General features: G+C 38.9%; 1 protein-coding gene across 1 annotated transcript; it reads right to left on the bottom strand.

The window, feature by feature from the left end:
* Nucleotides 1-8137: 8137 nt before the first annotated feature.
* On the bottom strand, nucleotides 8138-8599 carry LOC149775258 (uncharacterized). Its single transcript, XM_089944379.1, has one exon. The coding sequence runs from the start codon at nucleotides 8597-8599 to the stop codon at nucleotides 8138-8140; it is 462 nt and encodes a 153-aa protein (XP_089800505.1).
* Nucleotides 8600-12813: the final 4214 nt, after the last annotated feature.

Here is a 12813-nt window from a genome sequence, read left to right as displayed (position 1 = left end):
AAACTCAAAAAAGTGCACGTTCTTTTGTCAATGATATCCTAAAGCAGAATTCATCTTTCTTTCCTCTGATTTCAGCACATCTGTATGTTCTCGTGCCCTCTATGATATATTTAATTCTGACTGATAGGTGGCCAAATGGTCCAAAAGCGCTCGCCTTTACCGATCGCTGCCATCTCACCTCTATCCGTGTGGGTTCTAGTCTCGGGCTCCGACAGTGTGAGTATGTGCGAATATCTGGGCATTGGCCAATGCAGGTATGTAATAAAACTTGCCAGGAACTTACCTTGAGTTGGTGATTCTTACCGGGCTTTCCCGGGTTCTTGCTCAACCATTTACAGCGACCGCCATGTAGAGCCGCCTATCTTGCGCTGAGAAATGGCATTGAAACATAAAACGATAAGGCGGTTTGAAGACGGTAATTACATGACAACAGCGAAGCACCAACTAAAATAGTGTTAGATAAACTTGCACAATAAAGCAAATGACATCAACATCAACCCCTTTGGTGTAATGCGGACTCTTTTGCTTTATGAATTCTCTGCAAAAATATTCAAATCTGCGTATGAATGTTCACTTCTATTGTAATCTTTCGAAATCCTTAAATTAGCCTTTCCACATATTTATTCTAGTACATGGACTTAGAGCGCACACGGACTTAGAGCGTGCACCTAATAGTTATGTTTATATAGTCAATAAAAACAGAGTTCTTTTTTGCATCTCCTGCTGTGTAAATATGCATTAAACCAATGTTCAACTTCTATTTATATGTGCATCTTTTAGTATATCGTCAGGCATGATAGCATTATACCCACAATCCAACCCATTTCCTGTATCTAAGTATATCGTCAGGCAAAGATACCATTATACCCACCTCATGTATCTGGTATCTGTATAGATTTAAAATTACCAAAAAAGCAGGATTGTTTCACAAATACGACTCACTTGCAGCTGACCGCGATTATGTGCCATAATTACTGGGAAAATGTATCTATAAACCTTTAATTAAATGCCTAACATTAAAACCCAAGAGGTGTCACCCCTTAATTCAGTCAACTAAGTCGCTCGTAAGTCCGATCTCTTTCCAGAGTGATCAAAAAGTAGTTATGCGATACATTCGACAAATTCGGCTAGTGTCTAATCTATTAACAACAATACGCGGCGCATATATCATTAGAGTGGAAATGAAGAGAGGCGGGCCCGCTCGTTTAAAATTCCCGAAAATCAAAAAAGTGTGCATGATATAAACGTAAGACTTCTATGAATATTGGTGATCAGCTTGGACGCTGGAATATATGAAGGGCGAACTTCAGCTGAAAACAATCCGACATAGCTTTGTGTTAGCTCCTTATATTTACAACGGCAACGTCATCAAATCTTTTGTTGTAGCTTTCGACTGAAATCGGTTTGCCCACGGATGTAGCCAATAAACATCGGATTAGTTAGTACCCATGTGAAAAATGGCCGGGTTTCTCAGTTCGTGGGAGAAATTACATGTTTAGTATGTTTTGCTGGCTTTGGTTTCGCAAGTAGCAGTAGAGATTACATTCCTGGATTCTATAAATGATTTGCAATATAAAATTTAAATTCTAACCCTGCACTAGAACAATTCTAAACCACAAATATTTTCTACAAACAAAAATTACACCATGTCCCAATACCATAGTGACATTTTAGAAATGGGCCACTCAAATTGTATAGATTAAGACATAAATTGACTTGAGTTTCAATGTACACATTGTAATTTCTTGATTACGTATTGAGTAAATGGCAAAGATAAATTTAAAAATGTTCACAGCAAGAATAATGTACGACGCTTTAGTTTGGTACACTGAAACTATTTCAAACAGGTTCTAGAAATATTTAATGAGTTTAACATAAACAAACATCATTATCAGTCTCAAAAGACAGCGCGTCTTGTTTCTGAAACTTTTCATGGGACCAAATATGGACTGAACTCACTGATGTACTCAGCAGCATTCAAGGTAATATGTGGCTGATGTATTGATGTCGAGCATTTGAAGATGTTCCTTAATATTTTATGCAGCTGAAGATTTGCAGATTAGACTCCTCTGAGTTTAGTATCACGACTGACAAGCGATTCGTCAAAACTGTGATATACCGTATGGAAGACAATGTTATATCGAACATGTCTCATAGCAACTGTGTATACGACATTGTTCGTTTTGCATCACAATGTGAGAGACAAAATTTGTAATAAATCTCACATTGGTTGTACCTTTGAACGGATGAAAGAACTGTTGCGATTGTTTAATATAACTGTTCACGTTGTAAATTGATGTCCTGCTGGATTATTGGTGATGTAATTTTTTGATATGATGCAACTTCTGAGTGTAACTTCTAATCATCAAAATCCAATACAGCCTAGCCGTGTGCTTGAGAGTTACCCACAGTTTGTGGTGTTGTTTCAACTAACAAATATCTAACAAACGAACATTCTGTGTCTTCTAGAAGTAACTGAAAGTGACCAAGTGAAATTGGTATTGTGTTTTGATAATTTTATTTCTTCGTGGTTGCATGTATCTCAATCAACATAATAAATGTACGCATGGTTCGGTAAAATTGACACAATTCGCTTCCTGCGATTAGTTCAGCATTATTTTCGCCAGACACCGTTCTATTTTCATCGATTTTCTCTTTCCCTGTGATAATTATATCACACACGCCAATATTATGTGCCATCATTTATGTATTCAAGTCAGGTTTAAATATCTCTATTGTTTCTTTCTTCGATTTTGCCTGTATCGATCCTGCACTCGTTGTAGTATTTTGATCTGTTACAGATTTGAATGCATCTGTAGCTACTGTTAACTCCAAACGATATAACTCTGTTCTAATCCATTTCATGGTTTTATCTATTTTGACCATATTACCCAGTACAATACCTACAACACCTACAACACACACACGCTTTTACATCTGGTTAGCATGGTTCAAAGTGAGGATGTAGTTTGGTCTGAAACTGTTGACTGCAGCTCCTCTTAAGGTTTTAATGCTTCCATTCAGAGTTGTAACCTACATATTGAAGGACATTTTCTGCAACTATGACAAAACTTTAATGTCATTCTGGATGCAACTGTCATGTTATTTTAATTTCATAATACAGGTTTTTATGTAATTCTTCGATTGGAATTGCAAAGTACTGTATTCGTTTGAAAGTTTTATGTCATACGTTACAGGTCTTTCACCAATTAATATTCATCCATTCGATCAGTTCTTGTATTTCCGAAATTTAATTAGTTATGTCATTACCAGTCCGTTCAAGGAATTGAGATGCTTCGTCAACGTATAACCCCCAACGTTGTAATATCTTGCAAACCAATCATATCTAGTGACTTACGTATTTGCTTATTCGCTAGTTTTTGTAAATTTCTAGCCGCATCACATTTTTGTAATGTATCTGCCAGATAAGTAAAGCTAATATGGCTGACATTACTGTTATTTGTAGCATAGTATTTTTCACCTTCTGTTTCAAGGTGAAATTCTTTTAAGGATTTTGCCGCACGTAGGCTGTTCATTATATATGCCTTTTACTTTAAATGAAAAGCATTCAACAAAAAACCCCCACCTACAATTTTGACCAAATGTATGCAGTACATACAACAGTTACTCCAACACCTATCATATACTAGGTCGTATTCTTTGAGTTTGTTTCATTTTTCTCCACACGTATTATTGCATAATCGATCGATGTCGTCTTTCTCTTTCTTTAAACATTCCGCTTTGGGCTTTCAAAAACAAATTATTGAGAGCGTATAACATGCTGGCCACAAAGTTACATTTTTTATTGCACTTTTGGGCTTTGTTCAACTAGCTTTTTCGGTTCGCTTTTTATCTTCTTTCCATCTGGCCCATTGCCTTTCTCTATTTTTTTTTAACGTACAAGAGCATTTGTAACATATGTCAATCAGAATCCGAACATTTTAATTGCAAGATCACTTAACATTTTACTTTGATTAGTGAAAACTAATTTGTAATGTAAATGGGTTCATAAAATATGGATTTTAAGGCGTGTTCAGAATCCATCGAAAAAAGCATAACTGACTTTACTAGAGCTAGTTGTTATTGCAAACCAGTCAAAGCGAGTTCTGATTAAAAGAAATATTAAAAAATAAATGTTGGTAAACTGAATACAACGGACAAAGGTACCACAATGATGATATCTTCAGACAATTCAAAACACAAACCCTGACATTTTATATGCACTAAGAAAGGACATTAAATCAGTCACGATATTAAAGATAATCATTGCACCATCACCCGATTCCTTACATGAATGTCTTTTAAAGTCTTATATGAATTTAAATGTTTGTTCAACTGATTTAGTAATGTTTATATAACTTCACTAATTAACCATTCTTTCAATAACGAGAAACTGAGTTTTTTCTTTTCTCCAACATTTGGTTGATATTTCATTGAACAAATGTACTTTCAGGACAATAATAAAGGTATCATAAATGCCATTTGTCTCTCTTGCTCTGCGAAGTTACCAGCATTAGGTATTTAAAATGGTACAAAAACATCTAGAAAATTTGTTATGCTTGAAAATTTTCTTTGGGAATTATCAACAAAGCCAACCGAAAATCCACTAAGAAAAGAATCTTTTGTTTCCTTCTCAGCCATTTGCGAGGATACTTTCCATCAAGTTAATTTCTTGATAGCTTTTAAGGTATTTGCCACTCCTATGATTGATTCAACAAGAGAAATGGCATATACATAGTGACCAAGTGCTGATTTAAACTGAGCTTTTCTTTGCATCAATTCTGTCCATGCTGTAATTGAATTATTGTGCACTGAACTTGTCTAGTTTACGATATGATATAATTTTACTGTAAATTTGGCCGAATACAGATTTCTGTAATGTTGTCCTCAAATAAATATGTAAGGTTTGCCTCCAAGCTGTTACATACATACCTTTTATCATTATGCAAGAGGAAAGGATGTACAGGGTAATGTTACTTTAAGGGACGTTTGGCTAGTATTAATGGCAATAATAGAACCAAATTCTACGTTTATCACACATCCGGTCCTCATTATGACACTGGCCCTTGGAATGTATTCTTCATAGTCGTATATTCTTGAACTCTTACTCCCAGATGACGTTGTCGCTTAGCGCCTTACAGATATATTGCGAGATTATGTTGAGATTTGTTTCGGCAAAGACGCGAATTTCGGTGTTATTTTTAGGTTCCAGATTAGTCGTTGACTAATAAAATCTCCTACTTTGGAAATCAGACCACATAAGAGCGCAGTAATTTCAGGGATAATAGCAATGTAAACAGCAATAATTGTTGTTAATATTCCAGTTGCCACCATACCGGCTCCCATAGACGACGCAGTCAATGCAATGTCAAAACACCATGTACTGCATTTACAAAGAACTTCAAAATATGTACTTAGTGCGCTATAGTTCAGCTACAACCCGTTGCTACAACTCTGTGATCTTAAACTATGTAAAAGAAAGGAAGTGAAACCAGTAATTTGAATAAAATTCCACCAATATGCAAAATCTAAGATAAACTTACAGATTTGTGAATTAAAACCCAAATAATCTTAAATGTCCTAACACATAACCAAAGGAATAAATGAATTACAATAGTCTTGAATGTCTTGATGTATCAAAATTATATAATTAAGAATGTCTTTGAATGAGTTCTGAATAATGCCAAAGTAGATTTTAGTCCAAAATAAGAATTAATAATTTAAAGAACTAATTCTTCTCAAATTAGATCTGAACAGAAATAGAAGTAAATCCAAAGACTTATCATAAAACAGAACTTAATAAAGTGTCTATATACACATGCTTTAATTGACATGCAACAATATAGTATTTGCTACGGAAATGCTCGTAAACAATGTCAGGACTTCAGCTCAAATTCAACTAAACATTTTGTTTTCTTCTTAGTGTCACGGAATGGTGTAAATGTTGTTAATTAAATACATGTACTCGGGTTTCGTTTCTTTTCTCTGTACAACGATACCCGAGGGTGATTATTATATGGTCTATGTATTTTGAAATCGTGAGTACGATTCGTCCTGTGCTACACGTGCAAGGTGCTTTTGATAAAGAATAACGAAAATTCTAAAGGTATAAATACGTTACTACATGTAAAGGACCTTTACAATACTAATGGTTTTGTCAGCAAGCGGCCTGCTAAAAGGATTCGCTCAACTCCAGCTGTAGGGGTAGGTAATTTTTGGGTTTTAAGTGATAACTAGTGTATTACCATATTTGCCTTTGCATGTTTGTTATAGTTTTCTTTACATACCATAATGCGTGCATTTTTTATTCTTGTTGCGACGTAGTGCAGGACTTATATTGGTAATGTAAAGCTACATTTTTTAAAAGAATTGTTTACTATTGTCTTATCAAGCAGGGTTAGGTTTACTATTGAACCTCTGTTTTGTAATTGCCATAATAATATAATCTTTTTTACCATGTATAACGTCCTTACGTTATGTCTGTATCAAGTGTAGTACACTGTATCGGGTATATTTTCAGCTGAGTGTGAGTGAGGTTTTGATGGTAGGAATATCCGGGGTGTCCGGTGTTGTCCGAGGGTAGAAACGTCCGTGTGTCCGGAGCGTTTAAGGTGCCGGAGCGTCTAATGTCTAGCGTCCGGAGTGTCCAGAGGGACTAAGGTGACCCAGCTGTAGAGCCGTCAAAAGACCAGGGGGTCCGGAGGGTCTAATATTTTAAGTGTCCGGAGGGTCTAATGTTTCAAGTGATCATAGTATTCCGAGGGTCCGGAGTCTATAGTGGTTGTGAAATTGATTCCGAGGAGCTGTGGAGCGGATATGGTGCACGGGTGACGGAGTGCATCTCCACACATGTATTTTTAGCTGTATGCTAATTTTGGGTTAGTAAGACCCAGTGTATTATTCAGGACTGGAAGGATAGATTGTATATCCGTTCTTGTTTAGTGACATAATTTCGCTACCTGAGCGAATACATTTTTTTTTTACTATGTGTAAACGCTTACATCGTTTACTATTTGAGTGAACTATATTCATCTTTCCATTATTGAATCATTTATGAAATCATTTATCCTGTATTTTAGGGTTACTGAACTAAATTTATTTGTATATTTTTTCCATCTTTGAAACTGTGCGTTTTTTTGTTAAATAGATCCAATATTTGGATTATAAATACGCACACATCTTCATCATCCACTACTCATATAAATCGCCACATTAAACCATATATGTGTCGTCAAAACGTGTTCTGTTGTTAATCCGAAATATCCCACCCGGTTATCTTGTTACACTTAGAATCATGACAAAAATCAGGTAGGCATTAATTCGACTCATCATCATGATCATCTGTCCCGTAGTCTGATAGACGGTTTGGGGCACCGTACATGACCGAACAACCAGCTTCCATCGCTCCTTTCGATTTTCCGTCTTTCTCAGTGAGTCGCTTAATGTCAAGCTTGTCCACTCTCGAATGTTATCTTTCCAACTCCTTCTCTGCCTACCTCACTTTCTTCTTCCTTGTTCAGTACCTTGCAGGGTTGTCTTAGCAAGTCCTGATGATCGCGAGCCATGCCAATACCACTACAGTTTACGTTTTTTCACTGTGATCAAGAGATCTTCTCGCGGCCCAATGGCTTGTCTGATCCTTTGCCGTATTTTGTCGCTGGTGACACGGTCTTTGAATGTAACGCCGAAGATCTTTCGGAAACATCTCATCTATGTGGCCTGTATCCTTTTCGCTAAGTCAGCTGTTATTGTCAATGATTCAAAGGCGTAGAGAAATATGGAAGTCACCAGTGAGAGTATCAGTTTAACCTTTGAACTTAGTGCGATGTTCTTGTCGTTCCAGATTGGCTTCATTTTTGTCAGCGCTGCTATTGTCTGTGCAATCCTGGAGAGTACTTAAGGCTTCGATCCTTCATCGGTTACCGTTGCCTCCAAATACTTGAAGCGATGGACTGTTTCTAGCTTCCTACCTTGGACCCTGATGTCAGTGCTGATGCCCTTGGCGTTGTTGGTTATCATTTTGGTCTTATTTGCACTAATTCCCATGCCGTAGGCTGCAGAGGTTTTCTCGAGGGTCTCTACTAAGCTAGCTAGTTCGATCATTTCCTGCTAGTCCATCAACGTCTTCGGCAAAACCTTAACTTGGTGACTGTTCTGCCTCCAGTGCTGACTGTCCCTTCATGCTTTTCAAGTGCATAAGCCCTGATTCTCTCCAGAAAGATTTAAAAAGTGTGGGATTGAGCAGACAGCCTTGTCTGACTCCGACTGTCGTTCTAAAACAGTTCCTTCTACTGTCGCTGAAGAATACTGCACTGGTGGCATTGTTATAGAGGTGATCTATTACTGTGATGAGGTTGGCATTGATGTTGTACAGTCTCATGGTCGCCGACAAGACTGCATGCCATACTCTGTTAAATGCCTTCTTGAAATCCACGAAGACGTGGTAAATGTCTAGCTGATGTTGAAAGTATTTTTCACACAATATCCTGAGGCTGAAGAGATGATCTTTTGTGCTGCCCATGGCTCTGAAACATGCCTGCTCCTCGACAATGATCTTTTCAGCCTGTGCCTTTAGTCTCTTCAGCAGTATCCTCAACATGACTCTGCTTGGATGGCTTATAAGACTGATTGTACGGTGGTTTTGACACTGTTGCAAGTTGCTTTCTTGGGAAAAATGATGATCAGTGATTGGGTTCCACGACGATGTCCATACTCCTGTTTGCCAGATTTTGTTGCAGATGTTTGTGAGGGCGCTAATCATTGTTTCTCCTCAGTTTGGACCAGTTCTGCTAGGATGTTCTGTGAGGCTGTTTCAGCTTTGTCCTGTAAGGAGGTAACTCTCCTTAGGTTTGTGCTTGTTAGATCTTGGACCAGTTGGTATTCTTTCTTGCTGTCGTTCATTTTCAAGTTTGCTGCAATTTCTTTGGACTGTTCTTCTATCCAGTTCTCTTTTGCTTCTTTATGTTTTTCTTGACTTCCTGGTTGACTGCCTTGTCACATTGGTTCAGGACCTCAGCTGCGACCCAAGGCTTCTTGACTGGGCGACTTCTACCAAGTATATCGATGAGTGTTTCGGTCGTTGCTGTATTGAAGGTGGTGACCAACGTGTCCATGTCGGTATTGTCAGAGTCGAGGATGGTGATCGGAGCAAATGTTCCACCAATCATTTCCCGGAAGGCTTCTGCTACTTCGGGATCCTTCAGTTTCTCGAGATAAAACCTTTTTTCTTGTGTGGCTCTCTTTCTTGACCTTCTTTAGATGTAGTTGATGGTTATTATCACCAGATCATGGTCACTTCCTATGTCAGCTCCGGGAAAGCTTCGAGTCTTGGCGATGTTTACACTTGACTGTACGGGCTTCATCACCATGATGTAGTCGATCTGACTGTGATGGTCTCCGATTGGGCTGTGCCATTTCCATCTTCTGGATAGTTTGTGTTGGCCGAATGTTTGCCAGCATAAGGTCTTTGTAACTAGCGAATTCCAGGAGCATCAGTCCTCTTTCGTTAGTCTGTGCATTGCAGGATCGTCCACATGCTACTTTCCAGTTCATGCAAGCGACCTCGCCTAACTTCCAAATCCGCGTCAACAGAGTCTGATTTTGGGGCGTATGCCTGTATTATGGTGATGTTGAATGGAGTTACCCTGAGGCGGATGGTGATGGTATCACGGTACCAATTAATTTTCCATATACCTCAATGCTAATGTCTTGTGAAATAAATATACGTTCTATCCTATCTCAGCATGCATGTCACACACTGTCATAGAGAAAAATGTTAGATAGTCAATTTGACATGGACAAAACCAGGTACTCCATTGCATTTAAGAGAGATAACTCTACTGGAACTAGACATGGGTAAGAGTTATCTAGTCAAAACAGACACAGTTTCAGCCATGTGTACCATATTTTTAAAAAAAACCATAACAAATGCAAAATATGATCTAGATCGGAATTAACATAATCTCACATGCTGCCAAGAAGCTTAACTTTTTTTAAACCTAACATAAAGTACAACTCTTACATAATGCACCTATCACAGATAGTGTTGTTCTTTATTTTTGAATGCAATCTTCCCTACACCTTATGCTCCGCCCACCTGGATTTCTGCAATTGGTACCGTTATACCCGATGAGCCGACTGCAGATGGGCCGACATCTCATGACAGTACTCAAGCTGTCCTTGTGGACAAGAAGCCTAACTGCTCATACTTGTCTTCTCTGCCACTGAGGTACAGTTTTTGGCCTTCCAAAGTAGTTTCTCTAATGGTCTTTCATCGTATCTCACAGAGTCCTAGGATGTTTCAGCGGTATATGTTCATTTCATATGTAAGATCCTCAAGCTTACCTGCTGCTTTCAGGTTCTCACATTCCAGGTGTTATTGGTGATGTTGTTCTTGGCACGAATCGTGCTGTTCTGAGCATCTGTCGCATACTTCCCACATCAGCCCTGGTGCACGGCGGAAGGCGAGGCCCTTGTTGAACTGGGCGACGACCGAGCCGGGATGGGATGAGTAATGGCTGCCATTTTTCATTTTGTGTGTCTAGGGCAGCTGCCGCCTGGCGGAACCCAACACTCTCCAGGTCTGACCACAGCTGATTTCCTCCAACTTGGTGGCTCTCGTTGGTCACGAACACGTAGCCATCACACTTTGTATCCATAGGTGGAAGACTCGTGGGGGCGGGATAGTCTATCTTCCCGTGCAAGTCTTGAGGACTTGCCCATTGCCTTTAATTCCACTACTCTCCGTAAAATTAGACAAACAATAAAGATGTTTTAGGAACACGTATCCTTCTTTCGGACAAACGGCTTGTAGGTCTTGGAGACTTTGGTCTATTAACATTACAAGTTCTCTTAAAGGATCTATGGAAAACCTTGATTGATCTGAGGGGCAGATGCGTGTAGCTCATCTTCGGACACACATCTCGAAGTTGTTCCGTGTCTTACGGGCAAGACGGTAGTCATGTCAAGTAAGTCATTTCATACCAGTGGACCTGGAAATAAGGGTTTTCAACACTCACGCTCGTCAGGAGTCGAACATATTATGTGTAGCGAGGTTTTTTTATGACCGGTTACTGAGTAATGTCATATAACCTTACTTTTTCTTCGGGTGAGATGAGTGATAGAGGGCTCCATAAACTCCAATGATATAATTAGCAGCGTGAAGTCATTTTATTAAATATCGCATTATAGCAGCAATAGCACGTGATACCATCCGGGAACAGCACCTTTGGTTGTTATCTCAGCAGCAAAACGGTAATTACCTCTTAAGTACGTCGTGTCGGTTTAGGGTGCCGCATGTGTTCACGGTGATCAATATCCATCTGTTTGTATCATTGTTCCATCCGAAACTCAGTACCTGTCAGCCCAAAGTTATTCAGGCATTTGTATTTCGTGTCGATGTAAGGCACTTGTTTTGTCATTACTCCGTTGTTTATCTCAGCATTGACAAGAGGAAAGAATGTTGATTGTCTACGTCCGATTGCTCACCATGGTCTTATTTTGAGCTACGTTTTAAGCTGTGGGAGTTGTAATTGTGAAATCCAAAAATGGCCAGAGTTACTTTGTCGACTGATTTTTAACTTGGAGACCTTCTCACCTTGTAAGACGTCCGTGTCAGGAGTTACCAGTAACTGCAGCAATGCATTAACGCACCACTAAGACCAGTTCACAATGTCCAGAAAAGGCTTCAATGATTCCAGTTAATTTTAATGAAGTAAAATGCGGCGCCTGAGACTGTGGTTTTGTCAGTATCGTTGCTGAGATGCATTTATTGCCGTAACCTTCCCAGAGACTCACTCTTTATGTCAGCACCAGTGCTTGTGCTAATCATCCTAACACTATTTGAGTAGGATCAGAAACAAAGTCACTAGTATCCTATGACCACAAGGCGATCACAGCGTGGGTAATACCACGTATACTTGTAGCGTTACAGTCGTTTACACTCATGCGAGCACTAATAAAATGCACTCCCTTATATTAACTAGTTTTGTTATTCATCTAAAATCTATAGCGAGCATTCACGTCATTTTTGATAGTGTGGTTCTCCATAAAATTCACCAACGACAGGAATATCTTGTTGTATAGTACTGTGTTTCCCATCAATCTAGAACACTGCAAGTTTTGTTCATCTGATTAAGGTGTACACAAAGCCTCAGGACATTGATAAACGCTGAATGATTGGGTTCCAGGTATGTCTCTTGGTTGAAGAACACATCTGTGACAAGCCACAAGATGGATCGGAGATATTGTCTGACAGAGCATCATGCTTTGAGCCTGTTAGCGTGATGCTGACCAATCAGGTCGATGTGATGTAATAAGCAGTTATGTCAGACATCCAAGCCTATTTTGCTTTTCAAGTATCTTTTTGTTATAGTGTCGTTAGGGATTAATGTCAGTGACATGGTGAGCAGAGATCACCTCAAACATGTTGTTACCATTCTCAGCCAATATGTTGATCCTAGTTCGTGTGAACATCTCGTGAAATCTCAAAGAGTGTTACGTGCGTATTTGAGCCGGTGCATATCACCCTTTCTAGCGTCAAGAGCCAAACTTGAGGGTTGTATCATACAACATGCAATTTCAAATCCAGAACTAACTTTGGCCATTTGTGCTCCTTTTAAATGGAAACGGGAAATACAGTATTTTTGGCATATCTAACTGTAGCTATGCGGAGGGAAAGCATATGTACGAATATTTACCCATCCGTGACATGCATGCACGGGATGGCATTTCTTTTCTGGCCATATTTATTGACATAGCCGATAAGTATGCGATACATTTCATTGAGTTGAACAACATTTTGTGGATAATTGA

The sequence above is a fragment of the Sinohyriopsis cumingii genome, chromosome 19, assembly GCF_028554795.1.
Source record: "Sinohyriopsis cumingii isolate HCF-2022 chromosome 19, ASM2855479v2, whole genome shotgun sequence".
Lineage (NCBI taxonomy): Eukaryota > Metazoa > Mollusca > Bivalvia > Unionida > Unionidae > Sinohyriopsis > Sinohyriopsis cumingii.
The sequence above is the reverse complement of the archived record's forward strand: the minus strand, read 5'-3'. Positions and strand labels throughout refer to the sequence as shown.

Bases quoted from the DNA above. Each gene is read 5' to 3' on its own strand.
- LOC149775258 (XM_089944379.1), bottom strand. From the start codon at position 8,599: ATGTTGAGGATACTGCTGAAGAGACTAAAGGCACAGGCTGAAAAGATC.